Source organism: Bos taurus, chromosome 15 (genome assembly GCF_002263795.3).
Source record: "Bos taurus isolate L1 Dominette 01449 registration number 42190680 breed Hereford chromosome 15, ARS-UCD2.0, whole genome shotgun sequence".
Classification (NCBI taxonomy): Eukaryota; Metazoa; Chordata; class Mammalia; order Artiodactyla; family Bovidae; genus Bos; species Bos taurus.
The window spans coordinates 81,880,071-81,907,291 of NC_037342.1; the positions used below are offsets into that span (position 1 = coordinate 81,880,071).

At 42.1% G+C, this 27,221-nt stretch overlaps 2 protein-coding genes across 7 annotated transcripts in view; one reads left to right on the forward strand and one right to left on the reverse strand.

The window, feature by feature from the left end:
• LPXN (leupaxin) overlaps nt 1–7,128 on the reverse strand; it is a 41,635-nt gene extending 34,507 nt beyond the window's left edge. The window contains exon 1 of one of the 3 annotated variants that reach the window (XM_010812935.4): nt 6,978–7,128. In XM_010812935.4, the coding sequence (XP_010811237.1) occupies nt 6,978–7,049 (72 nt within the window). In that variant the 5' untranslated portion in view covers nt 7,050–7,128. 3 annotated transcript variants of the gene reach the window in all.
• Nucleotides 7,129–10,383: 3,255 nt separating this feature from the next.
• Nucleotides 10,384–27,221, forward strand: part of ZFP91 (ZFP91 zinc finger protein, atypical E3 ubiquitin ligase) — a 39,718-nt gene continuing 22,880 nt past the window's right edge. For 2 of the 4 annotated variants that reach the window (XM_024975932.2, XM_024975933.2), the window contains exons 1-2: nt 10,384–10,826; nt 16,183–16,211. In XM_024975932.2, coding sequence (XP_024831700.1) covers nt 10,492–10,826; nt 16,183–16,211 — 364 coding nt within the window. In that variant the 5' untranslated portion in view covers nt 10,384–10,491. Of the gene's footprint in view, nt 10,827–11,031; nt 11,183–16,182; nt 16,212–27,221 lie in introns of those variants that run through there. The other 2 variants (XM_059875184.1, XM_059875183.1) reach the window with 2 other exon arrangements.

A 27,221-nucleotide genomic window follows, 5' to 3' on the forward strand; every position in this document is an offset into this window, starting at 1 on the left:
GTTAAATCTAAACTCAAACATCCTCCCTTACTCCTTATTTGACTTCAAGAATATGGTCTGTTTTACCAGGAGATGTTTAATGCCCTCTGCATACTGTAGCCTATCTCTTATTTCCGACAGCTGCGTTCAATCACATAGTCTCACTCTACAGTTTGACTTTCTATCAGATCAGTCCTCAGTTGTGTCCGACTCTTTGTGACCCTATGGACCACAGCACGCCAGGCCTCCCTGTCCATCACCAACTCCCGGAGTTCACTCAGACTCACGTCCATCAAGTCAGTGATGCCATCCAGCCATCTCATCCTCTGGCGTCCCCTTCTCCTCCTGCCTCCAATCCCTCCCAGCATCAGAGTCTTTTCCAATGAGTCAACTCATCCCATGAGATGGCCAAAGTACTGGAGTTTCAGCCTCAGCATCATTCCTTCCAAAGAAATCCCAGGGCTCATCTCCTTCAGAATGGACTGGTTGGGTCTCCTTGCAGTCCAAGGGACTCTCAAGAGTCTTCTCCAACACCACAGTTCAAAAGCATCAATTCTTCGGCACTCAGCCTTCTTCACAGTCCAACTCTCACATCCATACATGACCACAGGAAAAACCATAGCCTTGACTAGAGGAACCTTTGTTGGCAAAGTAACGCCTCTGCTTTTGAATATGCTATCTAGGTTGGTCATAACTTTCCTTCCAAGGAGTAAGAGTCTTTTAATTTCATGGCTGCAGTCACCATCTGCAGTGATTTTGGAGCCCTAAAAAATAAAGTCTGACACTGTTTCCACTGTTTCCCCATCTATTTCCCATGAAGTGATGGGACCAGATGCCATGATCTTCGTTTTCTGAATGTTGAGCTTTAAGCCAACTTTTTCACTCTCCACTTTCACTTTCATCAAGAGGCTTTTGAGTTCCTCTTCACTTTGACTTTCTATATTGCCCCATATTCATTTTTATCATTGAGAGTTGATCACCCACGAAGATCTCCAATTAGAGAAATGTAAACAGGGGCGTCCCTGGGGGTCCAGTGGCTAAGACCCCGCACTCCCAATGCAGGGGGCCTGGTTTCAATCCCTGGTCGGGGAACTAAATCCCACATGCCGCACTGAAGATCAAAGATTCCACGTGTGCAACTAAGACTTGGCACAGCCAAGGAAATGAGTAAATTTAAAATACATTTTTAAATTACTTATTTTTGATTGGAGGATAATTGCTTTACAATATTGTGTTGGTTTCTGCCATATAGCAACATGAATCAGCCATACGTATACACATGGCCCCCCTCTGGAACCTCCTTCCCACCTCCCTCCCCACCCCACCCTGCTAGGCTGTCTCAGGGCAATGGATTTGAGCTCCCTGCGTCATACAGCGAATTTCTGCTGGCCGTCTAATTTCACATACGCTAATGTATATGCTTCCACACCACTCTCAGTTTTTCCCAACATCTCCAGCCCCCGCTGTGTCTACAAGCATGTTCTCTACGTCTGCATCTCCTGCGGCCCTGCAAACAGGTTCATCGGTGCCGTCTTTCTAGATTCCGTATATATGCGTTAATATTTAATGTTTATTTTTCTCTTTCTGACTTACTTCGCTCTGTATAATAGACTCTAGGTGTAAATGCTACCTGTTTTCCTATCAGAAAAATATAAGCAATTATTTTACAGTTTTCCCAAACATACCAGTACAGTAAAACTGATTCTTAATCCTGAAGTTTTTTTTTTTTTTCCTTAATATCCCCAGCATGTAACAAAATTCTCAAGGTATTGGTACTCTGTCTTTTAAAGTGTGGGGAGAAAAATGGATTGATTGGAAACATACTGCAAAATCGAACAAGATGCTTCAATCCAAACAGTTGAAATTTGTTTCTCTTGTAGTTTTCTTAGGAGAAACCAACGGACTTTCTTGTATGAGTATTACACTATCAACTTTCTGTTTTCAGGAAATTAATAGTAATAATTAATAAAATCAACACAGGACATATTTATTTACATTATTCATATAAATATAAATAAAATATAATATTAATATATTGTATGATATATATAATAGTTATATATTTATGTATTAGTCATCCTAATACTTTGAGTCAAGTGATAGTATTGTCCTTATTTTGTAGATTAAGAAAGAGAAAAATATCTTGTGTAAGGTCACACTGCTCCTGAGTGCCAGCTGATGGCTCAGAGGGCAAAGAGTCCTCCTGCCAATGCAGGAGATGCAAGGAGATGCAGCTTCAATCCCTGGATCGGGAAAATCCCCTGGAGGAGGAAATGGCAACCCAGTCCAGTATTCTTGCCTGGAGAATCCCATGGACACAGGAGCCTGGTGGGCTACAGTCCACAGGGTTGCAAAGGGTCAGATATGAGCGACTAAGCACAGTCTACTGAATGCAGAACCTGGCTGATCCTGAACTATATGATCCTTGACGTCTGCAAGTCAGAAATGCCAGACCTCTTTTCCATGTGGATTCTCTGGGTCATCTTTCCATGACATGTGCTTCTCTGAGGCTGTTTTCTCATCCACATAATGAAGCAATTGTATCACAATAGTAGATTTTAAATTGCAGATCCACACCCAGGAGTGAACCTGCAGTGAATTTCTTATCAGAGACCGTAGCGTTTTAAACTTTACAAAACACTGGATTATATTATTCCTAAAGGATCTACCTATTGGAGAAGAAAATGGCAACCCATTCCAGTGTTCTTGCCTGGAGAATCCCAGGGACAGTGGAGCCTGGTGGGCTGCCGTCTATGGGGTCGCACAGAGTCGGACATGACTGAAGCTCTACCTAGCTCTAAAGTCTTCAGATGGGGAAAATGAACTTTACAGGTCATTAAAAAATGATTTCATTTCCGATGTTGGGGGATGGGTATTTCTTAATGGCATAAGAAAAGATCTGATCATTTTTTTTACAAATGAAATCTTCTACAGATCTTTCTCAAGCATCTGTCTCACAAATATATTGAATTGTATGCACCATTTTGGACATAAACAAATTGAGCTAAACTCTTCAGGGCTAATGATCCTTCAACAAATAAACTTTAGTGGAAAAGAAGAGACAGAGGGGGACCAATAGGTTAAAAAAGATTCAAGAAATTTATAACTGAGTACTACTGCCTGGAAAATCCCATGGACAGAGGAGCCTGGTACGCTGCAGTCCATGGGGTCGCGAAGAGTCGGACACGACTGAGCGACGTCCCTTTCACTTTTCACTTTCATGCATTGGAGAAGGAAATGGCAACCCACTCCAGTGTTCTTGCCTGGAGAATCCCAGGGACGGGGGAGCCTGGTGGGCTGCTGTCTATGGGGTCGCACAGAGTTGGACACGACTGAAGTGACTTAGCAGTAGCAGTAGTGGATGAATCTTAAATAAACAAGCAAGAACCAAAGAAGAAAGAATTAGAAATAGTGACTAATTTCAGTGACTGAAAATTCAATAAGTAGTAAGCACTGTTAATGTATTTCAGGTGTGACAAGGATATTTGATAATATTGTAGTTTCTGTTAATATTTTAGGTGTGATAATGGTCACTCATGACATTCAGTTCAGTTCAGTCGCTCAGTCTGACTCTTTGCGACCCCATGAATTGCAGCAGGCCAGGCCTCCCTGTCCATCCGGAATTACTATTAAGAATTTTATGGATATGATATTAGGGTTACTTGCATAACTATATATAATGTTTATAGATGAAATCATACAATGCCTGAAATTACTTTAAAATAATCTAGGAGTAGAAGATGGGTGGATGTATAAATGAAGTAAGATTGACCAAGAGTTGTTAACTGTTTAAGGTGACTTAGGAGTACATCAGATTTAAGTATTTTTTTTCCTCTTATAAATTTTAAAATTCTCTATAATAAAAGGTTTTTTCTTAATTTTTTAAAGAAAACTAAGATAGAAATAGAAAACAAAACTTTTTCTCTCAGACTGAATGCCAAATTTCTGAGTTCCATATTTTTATTCTGTAGCCCTCTATTAAGATACAGCTTCTTTCTTTTCTATTTCCAAAGCTTTACTGAAAACAGAAGTCATGGTTCCTCTCGGATTCAAAATAACAAAGCATTTACAATAAAGATGAGGGGAGAGAGAGGGAGGTTCAGGATGGGGAATACATGTACACCCATGGATGATTCATGTCAATGTATGGCAGAAACCACTACAATATTGTAAAGTAATTAGCCTCCAATTAAATAAATTTTAAAAAAAGATGAGAGGAGAGTGAAGACCCTCTACAAGAGAAGCAAGCCATCTCCCTAAAAGTAGGTTACCCTTACAAGCACCAGCTAACCAGAGTTACTAAAACTCCTTTCAGTCATGAGTTAACAGCCCTTTCTCTTCCTGTTTCCTATGCGTATACATATCACCAACACTCTGAGATTATCTTGCCTTTTGGCCAGATTCTGTAATTTGAAGATGACTAATTTCAGAGGATGAGATGGTTGGATGGCATCACTGACTCGACGGACATGAGTTTGAGCAAACTCCGGGAGTTAGTGATGGACAGGGAGGCCTGGCATGCTGCAGGCCTTGGGGTCACAACGAGTTGGACACGACTGAGTGACTGAACTGAACTGAACTGAATTTCAAATGTATGACAAATAAGAGATTACTGCTGCAGGGTTGGGGGTATCAGACTGAAAACTCTACCATCCATTTTTATAGCCCTTTGTCTGAGGAAATCCAGCAATGTCAACATTCACAGGAAAAGAATTAAGGGAGGTCTCTTGAGTGTCTCAGTGGATTGTAATGACTTTGTTCAGAGCTACAGTTTGCTCCTGGTTCAGATTTGGGTGAGATCTCCCTAGTGGACATAGACTACCCACAATGGGGGCAACGCTGCCAAGAGGAAATACTGGCCCGCTGGGCTGACTCGTCCTCCCCACTGCTTCCCCACGTGGGAGAAGACAGACCCACCCAAGTCTTTCTGGTGGACGCTGAGCTGCCGATCATCTGAAGGAGTGGCGGAGGTGCGGTTGTTAATGGCTTGGTGAGGTCCGGCCGCCTGGCTGGCACGCGTGAGAGCTGCCTCCAGGCCACCTGGTACTTTCTGTATTTCGGGACCAAATTCGTCTGCCATTCATCCTGCTGAGGAAATGTGAAACTGCACCAATCTATCTTTTTTTAATCTTTTAATTATCTGGGTTGTCATATTGGCTGGAACACCAGGGCCAACAGACTTCTAAAGGAACACCTTGTCACTTAATCAGGCTTTGGTTTAGTCATTTAGTCAGGTGTTCCTACGGGTGACGCTGAACAAGTTATTTTGTTTTTTTGATTCCTTATTTGAAAGAAAAAGACGTGGATACTACGTATTTCAGAGCATTGTTTGGAACACTAACGTGATTAACATATATAAAAATGTAGAGTTTCAGCTTAAGTCACTGAATAAGGATTAGTTCCCTTTCCAATTACGACATGAAAGCCATCTTTCTCTTTAGTCGCTCAGTCGTGTCTGACTCTTGCCACCCCGAGGACTGTAGCCCACCAGGCTCCTCTGTCCATGGGATTCTCCAGGAAGAATACTGGAGTGGGTTCCCATTTTCTTCTCCATGAAAGCCATGCTGCTAAGTCGCTTCAGTCGTGTCCGACTCTGTGCGACCCCATAGACAGCAGCCCATGAGGCTCTCCTGTCCCTGGGATTCTCTAGGCAAGAACACTGGAGTGGTTTGCCATTTCCTTCTCCAATGCATGAAAGTGAAAAGTGAAAGGGAAGTCGCTCAGTCGTGTCCGACTCTTAGCGACCCCATGGACTGCAGCCCACCAGGCTCCTCCATTCATGGGATTTTCCAGGCAAGAGTGCTGGAGTGGGTTGCCATTGCCTTCTCCTTGAAAGCCATGACATATCCCTAAAAAAGCAGAGCTGGATTCGGGTGGAACTCAGCCAAAAACATGAATCTCTCCAACCCTCACACAGGATAAGAATTGGGATTCTACCCCAAGTTCAAAATATATTCTACTCCACGTATTAAAATAGACTTTCCTTCCAAAACAGTTCACATTTTAATATTAAATACCCTTTTCCTTTTCATTAACATCTCTTCCCTTCTGTAATTTGCCTTTCTTCCTTCCTCTACTCCTCTAGCTCTCAAAACACATTTTTAAAAAAAAAGACAATATGCAAGATTTTTTTTGTTGCTGTCATTTGCACTTTTGACATACTACCACCCAAGACACCGTGGAATTATACAGCTTGGACACTGGGTAAAGTTTAGTGACTCAGTGTTTGTAAGCATGATGGCAACAAAAATTGGCAAAGGATATGGCATGAGTCCCGAGAATGACAAGCCTGACGGCACGCCCAAGGTCTGAAATCAGGGGTCTCTCTGAGCAATGCGGCCCACGGTTTCAGTGCCGGTTTCAGTTGCTTTGGCGTGGAAGGAGGTATCGTATTTGCAGGCCGTGGTCATCTGTTCCTTCAGAGCTGCTCTCAATAAAAAGCTTAGCAATGAAGGCGGTGGAGTAACAGTGCTGTGTCTTCTTGATTTAATGCTCAACGATGGAACAGATGAAAAACTCTGGCCTTTCTCCACCCTTTGCGGATCCCTCATTCTCACACTTCTAGTCCGTTTATTCTCCTTGTGACACCCTTTACCCAGTGCCCCCTATTTCTCCCCCACCCAAATCACATTTCTGAACTTACCGACTCTGTAGCCCCGCTATGATCTCCTCGCAGCCCCCCAAGGAGCTAAAATGCTCCTAACAAAATCACGATTTCAAGCACAATTCAGTTCGAAAATATTTGTGCAGAGTTGACTCTGTGGTTAGTACCAAATTCTTTGCCTATTGTGCCTCTAAAAACAGCAAACCCATAGTTCCCCAAAATAACATAGTTCCTCATGCTTCACTCTTGGTTGGTCTGAGGTCAGGAAAGCAGTGAAAAGAAAATCTTCCAACACTATCCTCCATCTGGCTAGAAGTACACCCCACCACACATGGAAATGGCAGCCGAGTCTTCAATCCCTTCGAGTTGCTCCTCCAAGAAGCTCCTCACTCACCCAGTTCCTCCATTGCCTCACAGCCGAGATGCCCTGGTCCCGCACACAGGTTGTAGAGCGCTGTGTTGGCATGTGCTGGAGAAGAGGACCACAAAGGGACTGAATGAGCCAGCGTGAAGCAGCCTCTATAACCCTTTTTTGGTTCCTGTATTTGCTTAGCACTTCCTCTCTTTAACCTCTGAGCTTCTTCCCTGGTAGTTCAGAGGTTAAAGCATCTGCCTGCAATGCAGGAGACCTGGGTTTGATCCCTGGGTCGGGAAGATCCCCTGGAGAAGGAAATGGCAACCCATTCCAGTATTCTTGCCTGGAGAATCCCATGGACGGAGGAGCCTGATGGGCTACAGTCCACGGGGTCACAAAGAGTCGGACACGACTGAACGACTTCACTTTCCTCTCTTTTGATGAGTTTTTTTTTTTTTTTTCTTTTTTCTAAGTCAGAGTTTTAAAAACTGAGACATAGAAAGATGGGTTGTTGGATTTGAGTTCTGGTTGTGCATTGGCCAAGGTGATAAAGAAGCAAAATTAATTTTGAAAAATTTGAGAACCTACTATGTGCCTGGATTTATCTTGAATTCATGGGAATGGCAGATTTGTATTTGTGTTTCTTTCCCAGAGTGGGTAGGGTAGACTGCTGTGAAAGATCCTGATTTTTTTTTTCTATGATGCTGAAAGACCATGGAAGCATAATCTCCTTCATAAAATTTCCATCAGAGTTAACTAGCATTCAATTCATTTTGCTGTCTTTATTTACCCAATTATCCAGAAATTATACTTATTTGCTTTTCTAAATAGATCATCAACCCATTAAAGGCAGAACAGGATTCTCTGGACCAGGCTTACTGTTGGATTCTCCGGCCAAGTTTATTTCAGTGGTTTAAAATGCAATCATCTAGCAGTGTCATGAAGAATGAAACTGGCAGATTTGACACCAGGTTCTTAGGGGCAGATGTTTCAGTCATGCACACTTGCCGTCTAGTTATATGGCCTTAATTTCTCTCAAAAGTGACACTGGGGTCAGCTTTCCCTGTTTTTTGGCTACTGGCATTTTATTCACCTTGAATAAAATAAAGCAATTTCAAAAGGTCTGCTATAAGGTGGCCGTACATAAAGAAGTAAAACTATGGCCTTGTTAAATAGATATTAGCCCCATTCTTACCAGTAGTGAAATAGAAATTTGCTAAAGTTAACACAATTAGTAAGTAGCTTTGCTACTTACTATAATACATATAATAGATTTAATGTCAAAGCCTGTGTTCTTTCCTCTACAACCCAGTGGTCTTTTTTTACGGTTAACTGAAAGGAATAACTCATTCTCCCTTCCTTTGTGACTCTTAAAAACTTTATTTTTTAACGTAAAGGAGATTCCACCTCTGCATTACTTTTCGCAGCCATTGGATGTCAGCGTCATTCCAAAAGTCTGCTCACTGCAAACACAGCTTTGAAAAACTCCTACCCACACTATGCCAGTTTTTACTACTGAAATGCCTTCAGCCCCATCAAAGCGCAAAACACTCCACAGAGAAGATGAACATTTGCCCAATCTGAAGTGGTAACTGAGCCAAAGCACTGGAAGGAAAAAGGCTCTTCAGCACTTGGCTTGCAAAATATTGGACTCCATCTGCAGTTCAACTAAATGATTCATGTGAAATGTAGAATTGGATTCTGAGAGCTTGTTTCCAGCCACTCACTTTGGAGATTTTTAACCCTGGGTGCTTTCGTTTCCGGGACTGAGAAGCATTCCTGCAGATCGCTCCTTCATTATAATGGAGGAAAGGAAAAAAAAAGGGAAGCAATACAAGAAGTTCAGAGCCATCACCGAAGGCAACTCGGTAGATGAGCAAATGGAAACTCCCGTTTGATGCACTAGTCATTGAGTTGCACACGCTGGTAGAAAAAGAAATTCTTACAAAGCTGCAGTTCTGACCGTGCTTCCTGTGTAGCAGCGACATTTAAAAACCGCAGCAGCAGATGGTTTCGGGGTGGGGAGTGGAGGGAGGTGGTGGTGGGAAGCCTTCAGATGTCTGGGGAGGTCACAAGAGTCACGCTAACAATGCTTCACCACTCTTCCTTCCAACCCGGGGGCACAGGCAAGCCTAAGCAGCGGGTGCCAGTCCTCAGCCCTGATATCCAGGGGGAAAAAAGCAATTCCACAAGTCATTCCACAAACTTTTATTAAGGATCGGGTGAGGGGCAGGAATTGTGCCAGACCCACCAAGAGCCGACGGGACCAGTCAACTCCTGACCTCCAGACGCGCACAGAAGATGGGATAGTGCAGATGTATGTGAACGCTGGCCGGTCCCCGCGGCGGCGCCGTCTGACCAGAGGTGAGGGTTACTGCGTGGCCACCCTGACATGGTTCGCCAACACCGAGCGAAAAGTTACGGAAAACTCTGCCAGGCGACTCCAACCAGCGACTGGCTCGGTAGTCGTACCCGGATGCGGGCGGTCGCTCAGGCCCAACCCGGAAACGCCGCCTCCCGGAAGAGCGAATTCGAACTAACGGGACAGTCGACTACCTCTCCCAGCGCGCAACGGTCAAAGCCTCCCAGCATCCTCTCCGCCTCGGGGTTGCCATCTGTCTTCCGAAGGCTCAGGGGGAAGCGGAACTTCACTTCCCAGGATGCCTCGGAGCGAGCTGACCAGGCGCATGCGCCAGAAGGCGGGTCCTCCTTGCCCTCACGACCCCGCCTCTGTTCCACCGCCGCCATTTTTTCAGAGACTTTCATCCGGCGGCCGACGGGGCTTTTTTTCTTAAAGGAGAAGCAACAGCTCAAAAAAAAAAAAATACCCCCCCTTCTTCCCCGCAAGACCTCGCGGCGCTGGGGACAGAAAGGCCACAGACAGGAAAGTGGGGCCGGGGTGGAGGCGGAAGGACGCCGAGGCTCCCTCCGCGGTTTAAGGGAGAAGGATAGAAAGCCCTTGTGGCGTTAGAGGCTCCTTAGGGCGGCAGGTGCGCGCGCAGCCAGCCCAGGGTGCGCGCGAGGCGGGGAAGGAGGTGCGTTTCCCACCCGCCCCCTCGCGAGGCCTGCCCCTCCACTGTCCCGGGCGCGCGTTGAGCTCCGGAGGTTGGGGGGTGGGGGCGGAAAAGGTCACTTTGGGATTGTCGCGAGACGCAGCCGTTTAACGGTGAGAACGGGTGCGCGGGGAAGGAAACCTCGCGCGCTCCCTTGGAGCCGTTTCCTGATTGGTGGAAGGCCGGGGTGGGGGTGGGCGGAAGCCCGGGACGCCGCGACGTGAAAACCCGCGAGGGGCGGGGCCAAGGAGCCGCTCCTTCCTCCTGATTGGCCCGCTGTGCGCCTGTGGCGGGCGCGCGCGCGCGCCGCCAGCGCTACCGGCCCTTGAGTGGCAGGGGGCGGGGGGGGCGCCCTCGGAGCCGGGCGGAGGGGAGGGGGGAGAGAGGCGCGCAGAGTGAGTGAGCCGGCCGCTCCGGGGGGCGGGGGGAGCAGCGCCGCGGCCGCCGCCGCCGCCGCCTCCGCCGCCGGGACCAGGGGGTGGGGGGGCGGACACGTCCCGATGCCGGGGGAGACGGAAGAGCCGCGACCCCCGGAGCGGCAGGACCAGGGAGGGGGGCCGGCGGCGGCCGAGCCCCAGCCACAGCCCCCCGAGGCGGCGGCGGCGCCGCCCGCGGGGCCCCCCAGCAGCCGCGTGCTGAGGGGAGGCCGGGACCGGGGCCGCGCCGCCGCGGCCGCCGCCGCCGCCGCCGCCGCCGTGTCCCGTCGGAGGAAGGCCGAATACCCGCGCCGGCGGAGGAGCAGCCCCAGCGCCAGGCCCGCCGACGCCCCGGGGCAGCCGGCCCAGGCCGCGAAGCCGCCGTCCCCGGCCCAGGGCAAGAGGAGCCCGCGCCTGCTGTGAGTAACGCCGTCTCCGCGGCGGTGGGAGCGACCCCCCTCCGCCCGCGCAGCCCTCGCGGCTCCCGTAGCGGCCGCCCCACGTGACGCGCCGCCGCTCTGCCCCCTGCCGGCCGGCTCGGCGCCCCGCCGCCGGCCCGCCCGCGCCCCGCCGCCCGCTCGCCCGCGCCCCGCCGCCCGCTCCCGTCTCAGCGGCCCCCGCGGGGCGCGCCTCTGCCGCTCGGCCCCGCCGGCTCGGGCTGTCCGCGCGCCCTCTGACCGCCGGCCCCTTCCCCTGCGCGGCGGCCTGCGCTGTTACGGGGCGTCCGGGCTGCGAAACCGGCGGCGGGGGCTTCGCTCTCAGTGCGCAGGATGAGGTCGTCCCCCCACCCTTCCCTCCTGATCAGTCTCAGTTGTACTGGGATCGTTATGCAGTTTGTTTGTTTGTTTGTTAACGTACTAAATTTTCACATTACTTTTCACTGGTTTTCTTAAAAAAAAAAAACAAAAAACATTAGTAGGATTAAAACGTGGCTTGCCAATTTAAAGTGTAGACTCTGAAATGCGTGTTTATTTTTTTGACGACTGTCAAAAACAAAAACTTTGAATATTTCCTACGTCTCATGCTTTGTATTAAGTGCTGCACTTTAAGTCTCACAAACTCATCTCATTGAGCTTAATTAACATTATCTCCTATAGATAAAACTGAGGCACACACTAGTGTGTGTTTTTGGATGTGTTTTAATATAGGGATTTCGTCCTTAAAATTTTGAATAATATGAAAGGAATTCTTCTCGAGAGGTCGTAGAAGAACCAAGATGACCAGGAATCTACATATTTTTTAAGTGGTTCATTAAAATGTTTCTGTGCCTAAAGTAGTGAAGCACACGTGTTTGTAAATTGTACAAATGAAGAACATTAGGCGTGGAATTAGTTGCTGAAGACTTTGGTGGCTTTTTGAGTTTCAAGTGAAAAATTTTAAGTGAAAGCAGGAAAAATTGAAGGTGAGGGGAGAAATCAATGTTAAATGCCCCTGCCGCCGCCGCCACCCTACCTCCCCAGTAGAGATCCTGACAATATTTGGCTTACACAGGCCCGGTCAATTTAAAATTTGAAACACACCTACTCCACAATTAAAAGTGAAGTCTCTGATCGTGGCGTACTTGTCTTGGAAGACTCTCAGAAAGAAGTAACATTCAAAGGTATATTGTGTTTTAGATGTGCTTTCAAATTATTGGATGTTATTTGATTAACATGTGGCTCAGCTGGTAAAGTGGAGGAGATAGCAACCCACTCCCGTATTCTTGCCTGAAAATCCCATGGACAGAGGAGCCTGGTGGGCTACAGTCCATGGGGTTGCAAAAAGTCGGACACGACTGAGCGACTTCACTTTCTTTCAGCTGGTAAAGAATCCGCCCGCATTGCGGGAGACCTGGTTCTGTCCCTGGGTTGGGAAGATCCCCTAGAGAAGGGAAAGGCTACCCACTCCTGTATTCTGGCCTGGAGGATTCCGTGGATTGTATAGTCCATGGCGTCACAAAGAGTCGGACAGTTGAGCGACTTTCACCAATTAACATAATTTAGAGAATTGTGTAAATTAAATTTCTGTGGACAACAAAAATTTGTAATTATAAATGATTGAGCTGCAGTTAGAATTCTATTAATAATTGCTATAAATAAATTTCATAGACACAAAAAATTTAAACAGTTTTTACTATCATAGATTTGAAAAGATGTCATTGGCCTTATTTGGATATAAATTCCTTGGACAGGTTAAACTGCTTGTGCCTCAGTTTCATTATCTGTAGGAGATAATGTTAAGCTCAATGAGATGAGTTTGTGAGACTTAAGTGCAGCACTTAATTCAAAGCATGGTACGTAGGAAATACTGAAAGTGTTTGTTTTGAGCAGTGATATGCTGCCTATTATATACCTCTACTGTGTGTAGTTACGGAGTAGTTAAACCTCTACTGGAGTTACGTAGTTGAAGGAAATGGCACCCCACTCCAGTGTTCTTGCCTGGAGAATCCCAGGGACAGAGGAGCCTGTTATATAGTAGAGGTATAACTACTGTGTAGTGGAGTTTTTCGTGTAAATTCTGCCAAATTGGACTTTTAATTTTTTCTATAACCATACACAGGAAGGTTAATAACTTAATCTTTTAAAATTTCCTTCCATTTTCACCTACCCATTTGAAAGTTATATATGGCTATATCTCCTTAGCACCTTTCCCTCCCACTGATTCATCACTTTTACTTAGAGAAAATCTTAAGTGTTAGTTTTACCAGCTCTCATGATTTATTAATGTTCCCTAACTTCTGTCAAAAAAATACAGAGTACTTTTATTTCCACAATGTAAACGTTACAACAGTTGAAGTTGGATAAGGATGACTTAATTAAATCCCTTCAGTTTTTTTCTCCACAGTATTCTTTGTGGGGAGGAAAGAAAAGTCTTAATTCTTAAAAGTCCATTTCTCTCTCATCCAGTATCATAAAAGATCATAGTGTTCTTTAAGCCTCAGAACTATTTCTTAACTGTATATTTTAAATTATGCAGTTTTGATTGGATTGTTTGGTAAATTTTCACTTTAATAATTTTTTTGTTACATGTTTTCAATTTACTACATACCCTGGAAATCGAAGGGCTCCTACAGCATTTCAGCTCTGTAAACCTTGATTTAGCAAATAATTGGGTCTGGTAGTGTGCTGAGCCAGGATTTATAAAGAAAAATGAGACATGGATTTCAGTAAAGGGGGATAATGCATGAATTAGTGGAGGTTTGTCAGATGTATGCACGGTTTACAGATTTTCAGAGTGATACATTTTAAAAAGTAATTGAGAAACTTTATCCTTTAAGACATTTCAAGTTTTGAAATGTGTGATCACTGAACCCTGGTCAAGTGCCTTCTGACCTTGATTTCAGCTCTGTTTTCCAAATAACATTTCTCCCAATAAATTCCCAGTAATCAACTGTTTAACCTACCTTTGTTTTTCTTGATCAAGGAAACAGCAAAGTGACTTGTACAGTAACTTCAAGTGTCAGTAAATAGACTTGGATTGATTGTAATCACTTCCTCTTACAAGGCAAAATAGGAAAAAAGCATTGCTTTTTACTGCTTACTAAGTGACCTTGGGCAAGTCACTTAATCTCCTTGAATATGCTTCTTCATCTTTAGCTGATAATTTATGATTTGTGGAATGAGCTTTACAGTTAGATGGCAATTACTGTTTTTATAAACTTGGCTAATCTAACAATTTTTCTATTTGCATTGACATACTCAGGAATTAATGAAAAGAATAGGAACTCTTTGTGAAGGGGAATAAAAAGAATTTTTCAGTAATTGTGCTGAAGCAAAAGGCATTAAGTTAAATCTACAATTATTTTAAATTAAAAGCTTAAAGGCTAATAGTAAGGAAAGATAAACCAAATTTGAAGAAAGGTTATATATTAGTACTAAGAGGCTCTTTATTTGCTGTATTTTAGCCAATAAATTCCAGAGTTAAGATTGTTATGCTTCAAATGCAGATGTTTATAGGTATCTATGTATGCGTATATACAGGTATCTGTGTATACATACACACACTCCAGCTTATTTCTGATTTAGAAGTTAAAACATCCATTCTCTTCTAATAGGGAAACACTGTAATTGTTAAAATAAGATTACTTTAAATGCAGAACACTTATTTTCTTCCTGCTGTGTGATAATAAGTCCTTTGATTATCTGATGCATTTCAGAATTTAATACTTAAATACTTTTTTTTTTAAATTTCTCACTTAGCTGTTGAGAAAAGCTGTTCTTTCCTCACCATAAGGAATATAGGAATATAGGCTAGAACAGTATTCCTAGTGGTAAACCTACAGGTTCAGATGGGTTAGAAATGAAACAAATACTGCACTGTTTTCCAGTATATGGAATTCCATTTGCGGTTTGTATTCTTGCGGAAAGTAAAATGGTAGTAAGCCTTTGCTTCACACTTTCTTTTTGTAAGGAGAAGGTGATGGTCATGATAGTGAGAATGAAGAGGCAGTAATACTCTGAATTGGAAAAAATTCTGGATTCTGTGGCTCTTTAGAGAAGGCTTCAATTGTATAAGCCCGAAATCCTGAGTTTTCCTTTTGCAGTGATCTTGGTAAAGGAAACACTGAACCATTCCCATAGGCTTTCAGAAAGTTTATTGCATAGTATTTAAACATCTAACAATGATTTATGTAACTTTTCATTTAGAGCTAAGATGATGAGCAATATTCCTGTGTTAGTTGTTAATTGGGACATTAAAAATATAATAAATTATAATATCAAGCTTTAAAAAAAATGAGATGAGAAAAATGATATCTAGTCTCTCTGAAGAGAACAGAATTTGTATTATGCTGTGGCTTTAGTATGTGCTTGGATATTCTTTGTAAGAGTCTTCGTCTGTATTAGGTTTATTTTCAAAAAAGAAAAAAAAGGAGAAAACTTTATACTGCTCAGAGATGCTGTTTGGCATCTTGGGAAAGATCTGAGACAGATCAACTTTGAATTTGGGTAAGGGCTGTAGAAGAGAGTCATCATCCTGTACTCAGCAGTTAACATTTGATAGAAATTTCCCCAAATTAAAAACATGTGAATGACATTTTTTTTAACCGCCAGTTTATTACACACGAGACTCTTTACTCTTCCCATCTAATTTGTAAAGTTCAAGTTACATTTATTTCTAGGTCCAGTCTGCTGCCATTTTAGAAATAGATTTTGACTTTAGTTTAACAAATGAATAATTTTAGGATTTTCTCTTAGGTTCGTTAAATTTTTAATATGAGAATTGTCAAAATATATCCAAAGTAGAGATAATAATGAACCCTCAGTATTTATCACCTGGATTTAACAGTTACCGAGGTTTTGCCATTCTTACTACCTTTATCCTTCTTCCCTGTTTTTCTTTTGGCAGAAGTATTTTAGAGGATATCTCAAATATTTCATTGCACCACTAGTTACTGCATTTGTGTAAAATAAAGACATTTTTCTTCTATCACCATTTAATACAACAAAATTAGCCCTAGTTTCTTTGTATCGATATTTTTTTACAGTTAAAAACAACTATTTTGAATGATACTCTAGTTATGTGCTGTCAAATATGATAGCTACTTGTGGCTATTTAAATGATATTAATCAAAACTGAAAATTCAGTTCCTCAACTACATAGCTATTTCAGTCGCTCAGGAGACTACCATATTGGACAGTACAGATGTAGAATATTTTTTATCATTGCAGAAAGTTTAGCTGGACAGTGCTGCTCTAGATGTATCACTCTGGAGATGAACCTGAAAAGGATAAATGTTTGTATTTTAAGAAAATGTGCAAGATTATTCATTTACCATTTGATTCTCTTTTCTTTCAGATGCATAGAAAAAGTATCAACTGAGAAAGGTAAGATGGGTCCTTCTTAGCACTCAAACCTTACGTGACAACTTTATAATCTGATAGACAATAGAATGAGCTTCAACCTGATTATTCAAATTGCTCCAATTTAAAAGTGACTTATTTAGTAATGAACTGTTGGAATAGATAGGCCATATTTAAGTAGTGGCAGGTTTGGGCAAGTGGAACATTTTAGTAGTATTTAAAAACCTAATAATGGGAAATCAGATTATTTGATGTCACTTTATTGTAATTTTTAAAGTTACTTGGTTTTTCAGTAAAATAGCAGAGCGAAATGATACACGGTATACACAGTACAGTATAGATTCTTGTGGAGAGTCATAAATGCATTTTGAAGAATGCAGAAAGAAAAGTGTTCTAAGATTGCAGCCTGGTGAATAATTAAATGGGCTCATTAGGTTATTTCAAATAGCAAACCAGATATATGTATTAAAAGTATTCTTATCTGGATTATGAAGGGAAGCTAATGTCAGTTTTGTTTTTTTTTTTAACGCTTTTTTAAAAAGACTGTTCTGGCTTTGCAGATTGGATTATTAAAATTGCCCATACCATGTTGAGCCAGTTGCTCATTTATTAAATTTTTTTCCTAGTTATTGACTTTGTTCCTTGATACTGCGTTCAAATGCATCGCATCCTTCTTAAAACTAAAACAAAGATACGTTTAAGCATATTTCATTTACTTTGTCTAATCTTGGTCCAGTCCTAAAGTATTAATCAGTTAATTTATTATGTATATATGTAATATGAATACATATTATTCTCAGTGTGGACTTTTCTCTTTTAAAGAATGCTTTGCAATATGCATGTACAGGTCAAGTGTAGAACCTGAATTTATGCCATTTAGAAGAATGGTAGTATGGTTAGGAACCAGTAACTTAATTACTCTGTGAGTAATTAGGTATCAGTGACCAGGTTTTTTTTTTCCTCTGAATTTTAGAATCTGCTAGTATTTTATTTCATAGTATACCAGGCAGAAGTATTTCATACTAGGCAGGTTTTTGTGTAGAAAGCTTTGCATGACTGTTTTGTTTAGGAAGTTTTGGGTTTTGTTGCTGTTGATACTTGGAAATTAGAATATGTCTGCCAAGAATGGAAGCTCTTGTGTTCCTTATTCAGAGATCATTTTGGAAATTGTAGGATGTGGGGGGAATGTTGTGACAGGTGACAAGTAACAGCAACTTCTATTAAGACAAAAGCCACAACCTGCATCTGTCAGCTAGAATTATCTCCTGGGTCTAAAGACATTATTTTGGGTTGCCTTGCAGTGAACTCACAGAATGTGGTAGAAATTAAGAACTCTGTTGTAGATAACTTTTTAATTGATCTTTTGTGTCAATTTCTTAAACCAGAAGTTGGCATGTTACGTAAAGTTTTGCATTGAGGAGAGATTTAATCAGCTTGTTAAATGCCCTGGATTTAGAGTTAGAACTCAGAGTTTGAATTCAATTTCTGTCTTTTATTGCAAATAAACTCTGCACAGCAACTATTAGAGTTGATAAATTGAGCAAGGTAGTGGGATACAAGAGTAACATACAGAAACCTGTTGTACTAACAGATTTCTTTATGTTAACATTGAAATATCAGAGAAAGTAAAAAAAAAAAAAAAAAAAATCCCTCTTAAAATTGCCTCAAAAAGATAAAATATCCAGGAAAAACCCTGACCAAAGAGGTAAAAGACTTAAATGTGGAGAACTGTAAAACGTTGATAAAGGAAATTGAAGGTGATTCAAAGAAATAAATATGGAACCACAAAAGATTAAGAATTACCAGATCAATTCTGAGAGAAAAGAACAAAGCTGGAAGCATAACCCTCCCATACTTTAGACTGTACTACAAAGCAACAGTCAAAACAGTGGTATTGGCACAAAAACAGACGTGAACCAATAGAGTAGAATAGAGAGCCCAGAATAAACACATACACCTGTGGTCAGTTAATCTTCACCAAAGAGGCAAGAATATCCAGTGGGGAAAAGACAGTCTCTGCAGCAAGTGGGGTTGGGAAAGCTGGGAAGCTGCATGTATATCAGTGAAGTTAGAGCACTTCTTCACACTATCAGATCAGATCAGTCGCTCAGTCGTGTCCGACTCTTTACGACCCTATGAATCGCAGCACGCCAGGCCTCCCTGTCCATCGCTAACACCCGGAGTTCACTCAGACTCACGTCCATCGAGTCAGTGATGCCATCCAGCCATCTCATCCTCTGGCGTCCCCTTCTCCTCCTGCCTCCAATCTCACCCAGCATCAGAGTCTTTTCCAATGAGTCCGCTCTTCGCATGAGGTGGCCAAAGTACTGGAGTTTCAGCTTTAGCATCATTCCTTCCAAAGAAATCCCAGGGCTCATCTCCTTCAGAATGGACTGGTTGGATCTCCATGCAGTCCAAGGGACTCTCAAGAGTCTTCTCCAACACCACAGTTCAAAAGCATCAATTCTTCGGCACTCAGCCTTCTTCACAGTCCAACTCTCACATCCATACATGACCACAGGAAAAACCATAGCCTTGATTAGACGAACCTTTGTTGGCAAAATAATGTCTCTGCTTTTCAATATGCTATCTAGGTTGGTCACGACTTTCCTTCCAAGGAGTAAGTGTCTTTTAATTTCATGGCTGCAGTCACCATCTGCAGTGATTTTAGAGCCCAGAAAAATAAAGTCTGACACTGTTTCCGCTGTTTCCCCATCTATTTCCCACGAAGTGATGGGACCGGATGCCATGATCTTTGTTTTCTGAATGTTGAGCTTTAAGCCAACTTTTTCACTCTCCACTTTCACTTTCATCAAGAGGCTTTTTAGTTCCTCTTCACTTTCTGCCATAAAGGTGGTGACATTTGCATATCTGAGGTGATTGATATTTCTCCCAGCAATCTTGATTCCAGCTTGTGCTTCTTCCAGTCCAGCGTTTCTCATGATGTACTCTGCATATAAGTTAAACAAACAGGGTGACAATATACAGCCTTGATGTACTCCTTTTCCTATTTGGGACCGGTCTGTTGTCCCATGTCCAGTTCTAACTGTTGCTTCCTGACCTGCATACAGATTTCTCAAGAGGCAGATCAGGTGGTCTGGTATTCCCATCTCTTTCAGAATTTTCCACACTTTATTGTGATCCACACAGTCAAAGGCTTTGGCATAGTCAATAAAGCAGAAATAGATACTTTTCTGGAACTCTCTTGCTTTTTCGATGATCCAGCAGATGTTGGCAATTTGATCTCTGGTTCCTCTGCCTTTTCTAAAACCAACTTGAACATCAGGAAGTTCACGGTTCACATATTGCTGAAGCCTGTCTTGGAGAATTTTGAGCATTACTTTACTAGTGTGTGAGATGAGTGCAATTGTGCAGTAGTTTGAGCATTCTTTGGCGTTGCCTTTCTTTGGGATTGGAATGAAAACTGACCTTTTCCAGTCCTGTGGCCACTGCTGAGTTTTCCAAATTTGCTGGCATATAGAGTGCAGCACTTTCACAGCATCATCTTTCAGGATTTGGAAAAGCTCAACTGGAATTCCATCACCTCCACTAGCTTTGTTCGTAGTGATGCTTTCTAAGGCCCACTTGACTTCACATTCCAGGATGTCTGGCTCTAGGTCAGTGATCACAGCATTGTGATTATCTGGGTCGTGAAGATCTTTTTGTACAGTTCTTCTGTGTATTCTTGCCATCTCTTCTTAATATCTTCTGCTTCACACTATACTTAAATTCAAATTGACTTAAAATGTAAATATCAGATATGACACCATAAAACTCAGAGAAGGTAGGCAAAAAACATCCTTCTATGTAAATGATAGTAGTGTGGACTAAGAGAAAATATTTGCAAACACTGCAACTGACAAGGGTTTAATTTCCAAAAAAATACAGACAGCTCATGCAGCTCAATATGAAAAAAACAATCAAAAAATGGGCAGAAGACCTAAACAGACATTTATCTGAAAAAGACATACAGATGACTTACCGAGCACATGAAAAGATGCTCATCAGTGTTAATTATTCGGGAAATGGAAATAAAGCTGTAATGAGGTACTGCCTCATACTGGTCAGAATCACCATCATCTGAAAGTCTATAATAGTAAATGCTGGGAAGAGTGTGGAGAAAGGGGGGCCCTTCCACACCATTGGTGGGAGTGTGACTTAGTGCAGCCACTGTGGAGTGTAGTATGGATGCTTGTTTAAAAGCTAAAAATAGAGCTATCATGATCCAGCACTCCCTCTCCTGGGTGTATTATCAGAAAAAGATGAAAACTCTAATTCAAAAAGATAAACATGCCCAGTGTCACGCAGCACTGTTTACAGTTGCCAAGAGATGAAAGCAACCCAAGTGTCCCTCCACAGATGAATGGATACAGAAGATGTGTATTGTGATTGTGTGTGTGTGTGTATATATATGTATATTTTCCAGTGTGTGCACACATGGGTGCACACACACACACACACTGAAATATTACTCAGCCATGAAAACATATGAAATAATGACTTTCGCAGCAACATGAATAGACCTAGAATTATCATACTAAGTAAAGTCAGTCAGACAAATATAAATAACAGATAATCGCTTATGTGTGGAATCTGGAAAAAAAAAAAAAAAGATACAAATGAACTTAAATTTATGGTTACCAAAAGGGAAAGGAGGGTGGAATCAGGACTTTGGGATTAACAGATACACACTACTATATATAAAATAGATAACCGGCAAGGACCTATTGTATAGCACAGGGAAGTATAGTCAGTGTCTAGTTATGATGGAAGAGAACCTGAGAAAGTACGGTGGGGGTAGGTGTGTGTAAAACGAGTCCCTTTCTTGCACACCTGGCACTAACTCGACGACGTAAGTCATCTGCGCTAAAGTTGAAAACAGAGAAACACCTGCATTATGGGTGAGTCAGTCTTTAAGTCCCACTTTAATCCCCTAGATAAATGCTCTGGATCTGCAGTTACAGCTTGGGTTGAATTCAAGTTCTGCCTTTTATTGCCTGGTTAGTACTTCGATGGGATAAATTCTGCCTTTTATTGCAAATAATCTAGTAAACTGAATCCAGTAAAGACTCAATAAAAAGTAACTGTTGTTAGCTTATAAAATTTCAAAGAAATCCTCTCCAACTCCCATCTCAGTCTCTGTGTAAGTTCAGTTACTACAGTAGTCATTCAACTCTGAGCTGCATATGTAGGTATGTAAGTGTCTCATAGTTCTACAACTAGATCACGGAACATAGAAATGGAGACGATTTTCTAAAGATATCTCTTTGTTTCATTAGTATTAAAAAGATGTTTTCAGGATTATTTTTACTCTTACTCCAAACAACTTGGAAATTAAGTGCTCTCCTTTGATTAAAGGTGAGAACTCTGGACATGTTTGAATAAATGATAATGTACACTCAAAAAAGGAACTGGCTGTTGTTTTAAAATTATTGAATTGCAAAGTGCCATGGTCATTTTTCAAGCTGAAATAGTAGTAAAGAAGTGCATTAGGTCCCTGTGCCTACTGTGTTTATTTAACCCTGGTGGATGTGTCTAGAATGCAGTAGAAAATTGCCTCACGAATAGTTCATTCAGCAGGTGATGGTTGAGCATTCGCTGTGTGTCCAGCACCATCCTAGATACTAGGCTGTGCGGTAAATAAGTGTGGGGTGAAGACATTCTAACAGTGTGACACAGTGAAGGTTAAGGAATGGTTTGCTCCAGTGTAGTTACTGATAATCCCAGTGTTGCTTTACCTGCTAATTCTGATCTCACAGACTTTGTTTCTGGGTGGTGTGCAGTGTATATACCACGACACACAGTAGTTGCATGTAAGACAGCCCCTCCTTTTTTTCCCTTAAAGAATATCGAATGAAATTAGAGCTTGGAGGAAACAGTTTGGAATCCTGGTTGTTTAAAATTTTGATTGTATTAAAGTGTGGGCTTCATCCTTTATTTAATATCATTTTGCTGTTTTTAGTTACTCTTCCTGTTGTAGTGATGTTTGGAAAAGATTGCCTAGACAGAATCACCAAATGAGTTAATCAGATCTAGGGATTTATTTAGATTGTTTTCATCAGAGTATTTCTCTTTTCCTGTGGTGGTATATAAATACTTAATTTTTACCATTTGAGTTTCTGCACGAAGGATGTACAAAAAACATTGTCTTCACAATGATACTCTTCCAAAGTTGGCTTAAATAACTAGTTTTGCTTTCAGTTTTTAAAAAAAGCAAAGGACTTGCTTTCCCTGACTTCTTCAAATATGTTGAAATCAACTAATATTAATATTTCAAAATGGACTTTACTAATTATTTATGGAAAACAAAGTAGAGCTAATTATAGAAATACACAAGAGTCACACGATCAGGTTTCTGAGACTCAAGTTCTGACTGTTGTAATGCTTATGTCTCAAGAGGCTGACAGTACACTAGATAGACATTTTATCTATCCTATTTCCTTCCTGGCCCTTTATCTTAAGGTGACAGGAACCACATTATTCCTCTCAGGGTGAGAAAGATGTGCTCAACAACTTGTTCCTTGTTAGGAATGCCCCGTAGCCTTCAGACTTTTTTCTACTTCAAATACCCAGGCCTCCGATGGTTCTTCCTTTCTGTTCTAGTTTCCTAGACGTGCAGACATACCTCATGATTAGTGTGGATTGTGACATGGGCTTAGAAAGCCTTGATTATCAGTTCCTTTCGGTTATAGGATGTTTTCTCAATCAGGTCAATGAGTCTTTCTGTCCCTTAAATATACAGAAGATAGGTGTATAATAATTTGCCTATTATGATTCAACATATCAGAACCATCTTAACACAGTTATAAGTTTATCTTGTTATATATAATAAGATCAGATCATTCACTCAGTCGTGTCCGACTCTTTGCAACCCCATGAATCGCAGCACACCAGGCCTCCCTATCCATCACCAACTCCCAGAGTTCACCCAGACTCACGTCCATCAAGTCAGTGATGCCATCCAGCCATCTCATCCTCTGTCGTCCCCTTCTCCTCTTGCCTCCAATCCCTCCCAGCATCAGAGTCTTTTCCAATGAGTCAACTCTTCCCATGAGGTGGCCAAAGTACTGGAGTTTCAGCTTTAGCATCATTCCTTCCAAAGAAATCCCAGGGCTCATCTCCTTCAGAATGGACTGGTTGGATCTCCTTGCAGTCCAAGGGACTCTCAAGAGTCTTCTCCAACACCACAGTTCAAAAGCATCAATTCTTCGGCACTCAGCCTTCTTCACAGTCCAACTCTCACATCCATACATGACCACAGGAAAAACCATAGCCTTGACTAGATGAACCTTTGTTGGCAAAGTAATGTCGCTACTTTTGAAATTGCTATCTAGGTTGGTCATAACTTTCCTTCCAAGGAGTAAGTGTCTTTTAATTTCATGGCTGCAGTCACCATCTGCAGTGATTTTGGAGCCCAGAAAAATAAAGTCTGACACTGTTTCCACTGTTTGCCCATCTATTTCCCATGAAGTTATGGAACCAGATGCCATGATCTTCGTTTTCTGAATGTTGAGCTTTAAGCCAACCTTTTCACTCTCCTCTTTCACTTTCATCAAGAGGCTTTTTAGTTCCTCTTCACTTCCTGTTATAAGGGTGGTGTCATCTGCATATCTGAGGTTATTGATATTTCTCCCGGCAATCTTGATTCCAGCTTGTGTTTCTTCCAGTCCAGCGTTTCTCATGATATACTCTGCATATAAATTAAAGAAGCAGGGTGACAATATACAGCCTTAACGTACTCCTTTTCCTATTTGGAACCAGTCTGTTGTTCCATGTCCAGTTCTAACTGTTGCTTCCTGACCTGCATACAGATTTCTCAAGAGGCAGATCAGGTGGTCTGGTAGTCCCATCTCTTTCAGAATTTTCCACAGTTTATTGTGATCCACACAGTCAAAGGCTTTGGCATAGTCAATAAAGCAGAAATAGATGTTTTTCTGGAACTCTCTTGCTTTTTTGATGATCCAGCAGATGTTGGCAATTTGATCTCTGGTTCCTCTGCCTTTTCTAAAACCAGCTTGAACATTAGGAAGTTCACGGTTCACATATTGCTGAAGCCTGTCTTGGAGAATTTTGAGCATTACTTTACTAGCATGTGAGATGAGTGCAATTGTGCAGTAGTTTGAGCATTCTTTGGCATGGCCTTTCTTTGGGATTGGAATGAAAACTGACCTTTTCCAGTCCTGTGGCCACTGCTGAGTTTTCCAAATTTGCTGGCATATTGAGTGCAGCACTTTCACAGCATCATCTTTCAGGATTTGAAATAGCTCAACTGGAATTCCATCACCTCCACTAGCTTTGTTTGTAGTGATGCTTTCTAAGGCCCACTTGACTTCACATTCCGGGATGTCTGGCTCTAGGTCAGTTATCACACCATCGTGATTATCTGGGTCGTGAAGATCTTTTTTGTACAGTTCTTCTGTGTATTCTTGCCATCTCTTCTTAATATCTTCTGCTTCTGTTAGGTCCATAGCATTTCTGTCCTTCATCGAGCCCATCTTTGCATGAAATGTTCCTTTGATATCTCTGATTTTCTTGAAGAGATCTCTAGTCTTTCCAGTTCTGTTGTTTTCCTCTATTTCTTTGCATTGATCGCTGAAGAAGGCTTTCTTATCTCTTCTTGCTATTCTTTGGAACTCTGCATTGAGATTTTTATATCTTTCCTTTTCTCCTTTGCTTTTCGCTTCTCTTCTTTTCACAGCTATTTGTAAGGCCTCCCCAGACAGTCATTTTGCTTTTTTGCATTTCTTTTCCATGGGGATGGTCTTGATCCCTGTCTCCTGTACAATGTCACAAACCTCATTCCATAGTTCATCAGGCACTCTATCTATCAGATCTAGTCCCTTAAATCTATTTCTCACTTCCACTGTATAATCATAAGGGATTTGATTTAGGTCATACCTGAATGGTCTAATGGTTTTCCCTACTTTCTTCAATTTCAGTCTGAATTTGGCAATAAGGAGTTCATGGTCTGAGCCACAGTCAGCTCCTGGTCTTGTTTTTGTTGACTGTATAGAGCTTCTCCATCTTTGGCTGCAAAGAACATAATCAGTCTGATTTCGATGTTGACCGTCTGGTGATGTCCATGTGTAGAGTGTTCTCTTGTGTTGTTGGAAGAGGGTGTTTGTTATGACCAGTGTATTTTCTTGGCAAAACTCTATTAGTCTTTGCCCCGTTTCCTTCCGTATTCCAAGGCCAAATTTGACTGTTACTCCAGGTGTTTCTTGACTTCCTACTTTTGCATTTCAGTCCCCTATAATGAAAAAGACATCTGTTTTGGGTGTTAGTTCTAAAAGGTCTTGTAGGTCTTCATAGAACCGTTCAACATCAGCTTCTTCAGCATTACTGATTGGGGCATAGACTTGGATTACTGTGATACTGAATGGTTTGCCTTGGAAACAAACAGAGATCATTCTGTCATTTTTGAGATTGTATCCAAGTACTGCATTTCGGACTCTTTTGTTGACCATGATGGCTACTCCATTTCTTCTGAGGGATTCCTGCCGCAGTAGTAGATATAATACTTATATATAATAGTTATATTGAGATCCTTTTTCCTCCACTACCAGTTGAGAGTTGCAACTGGCAGAAGAGGCCCAGGGTCCTGAGTGGGCAGACCTCCACTCAGTAGATAAGAATCGGAAACCCCTAAGAGATACTCGTCTGGACCTGTGGACGTAATCTTATCCTTACACCGAGATTGTGGGTGGGCAAGATCCTGTGACACAAAGAAATTAGCTCTGAGTTAATGACCCCTGATCTTTTCAGTCCCAAGAAGGATCAAGCTCCTCGGAATTAAAACTAGCCAGGTTGATCTCACTGTTAATACACCCAGGCAAGTAGTCCCTTTTGCTTTAGTACAGTTAATTCCCTACTGAGAATTCCTGAGGGTCTGTCTTTTGCTTACATATCTCCTTAAAGGTGACTGGCTTGTTTAATCCTAGACTCCCAGTATCCTACCTTCTTATTGACTGATTCTGTTTGTAACTTTAACTCTGAGAATTTCTAAACCCCATTTTCTTTACTGTGACTCTCTCTATAAACTTCTGTGTCAGTTATATATTGTATAACAAACCATCCAAAAGCTTGGTGGATTAAAAGACAGTAGTTTGTTCTTTTTCATTTGGGCCATTCTCCTCGTGGTCTTCCAGTCAGACATCCTCATGTCGTGTGGTCTCAGGACAGCGGTCCAGAAGCTGCAGGGCCTCTTGAAGTCATCCCACGGAAACCAGATCAGCGTGCAAAATCAGTTGTATTTGTGTGTAAAAACATTGCTTACGATAGTGCCACAAGTATGAATTATCTAGCGAGAAATGTGACACAAGATGTCAAGTATACACTGAAAAGTACGAAACACTGCTGAGGGAAGTTATTAATAAAACCTAAGTTGCTGGGAGGGACTGGAGGCAGGAGGAGAAGGGGACAACAGAGGATGAGATGGCCGGGTGGCATCACCAACTCGATGCACATGAGTCTGGGTGAACTCCAGGAGTTGGTGATGGACAGGGAGGCCTGGCGTGCTGTGATTCATGGGGTCGCAAAGAGTCAGACACGGCTGAGCGACGGAAGTGAAAAGAGCAGTGTGCCTTGTTCATGAGTTTGAAGACTCATTTTTAAGGTTTTATTTCTCCCCATATTGATCTGTAAGTGCAGTATAATCAAAATCCCAACAGGTTTTTTGGTGACCAGTTTTGACTTTGAAAACTTCTTGAAAGAGTATTGGGGACCCATAGCAGTTTGCAAACTACACTGTGAAAACCTTAGTTTCCACTCAAATCCCAACATGTTTTTAGCAGTGGGATTGATTCTCTAAGAGAAAGAGAAAGAGATGGGTGACTTCATGGGCTTCCAGCTATGACTGCCACACGTAGGTGTTCCGTGTTTATTTAACTGTTACTTGATTGAAGGACATTTGGTATTTCTCAGGTTCTCCCCCAACCCCTGGAGAGGGAGGGTAGATTACAGGTGATTGGTTTTTTTTTTTTTTAAGAAATTATTAAGATACACCATACATGTATAAAAGCACACTTAGGGACG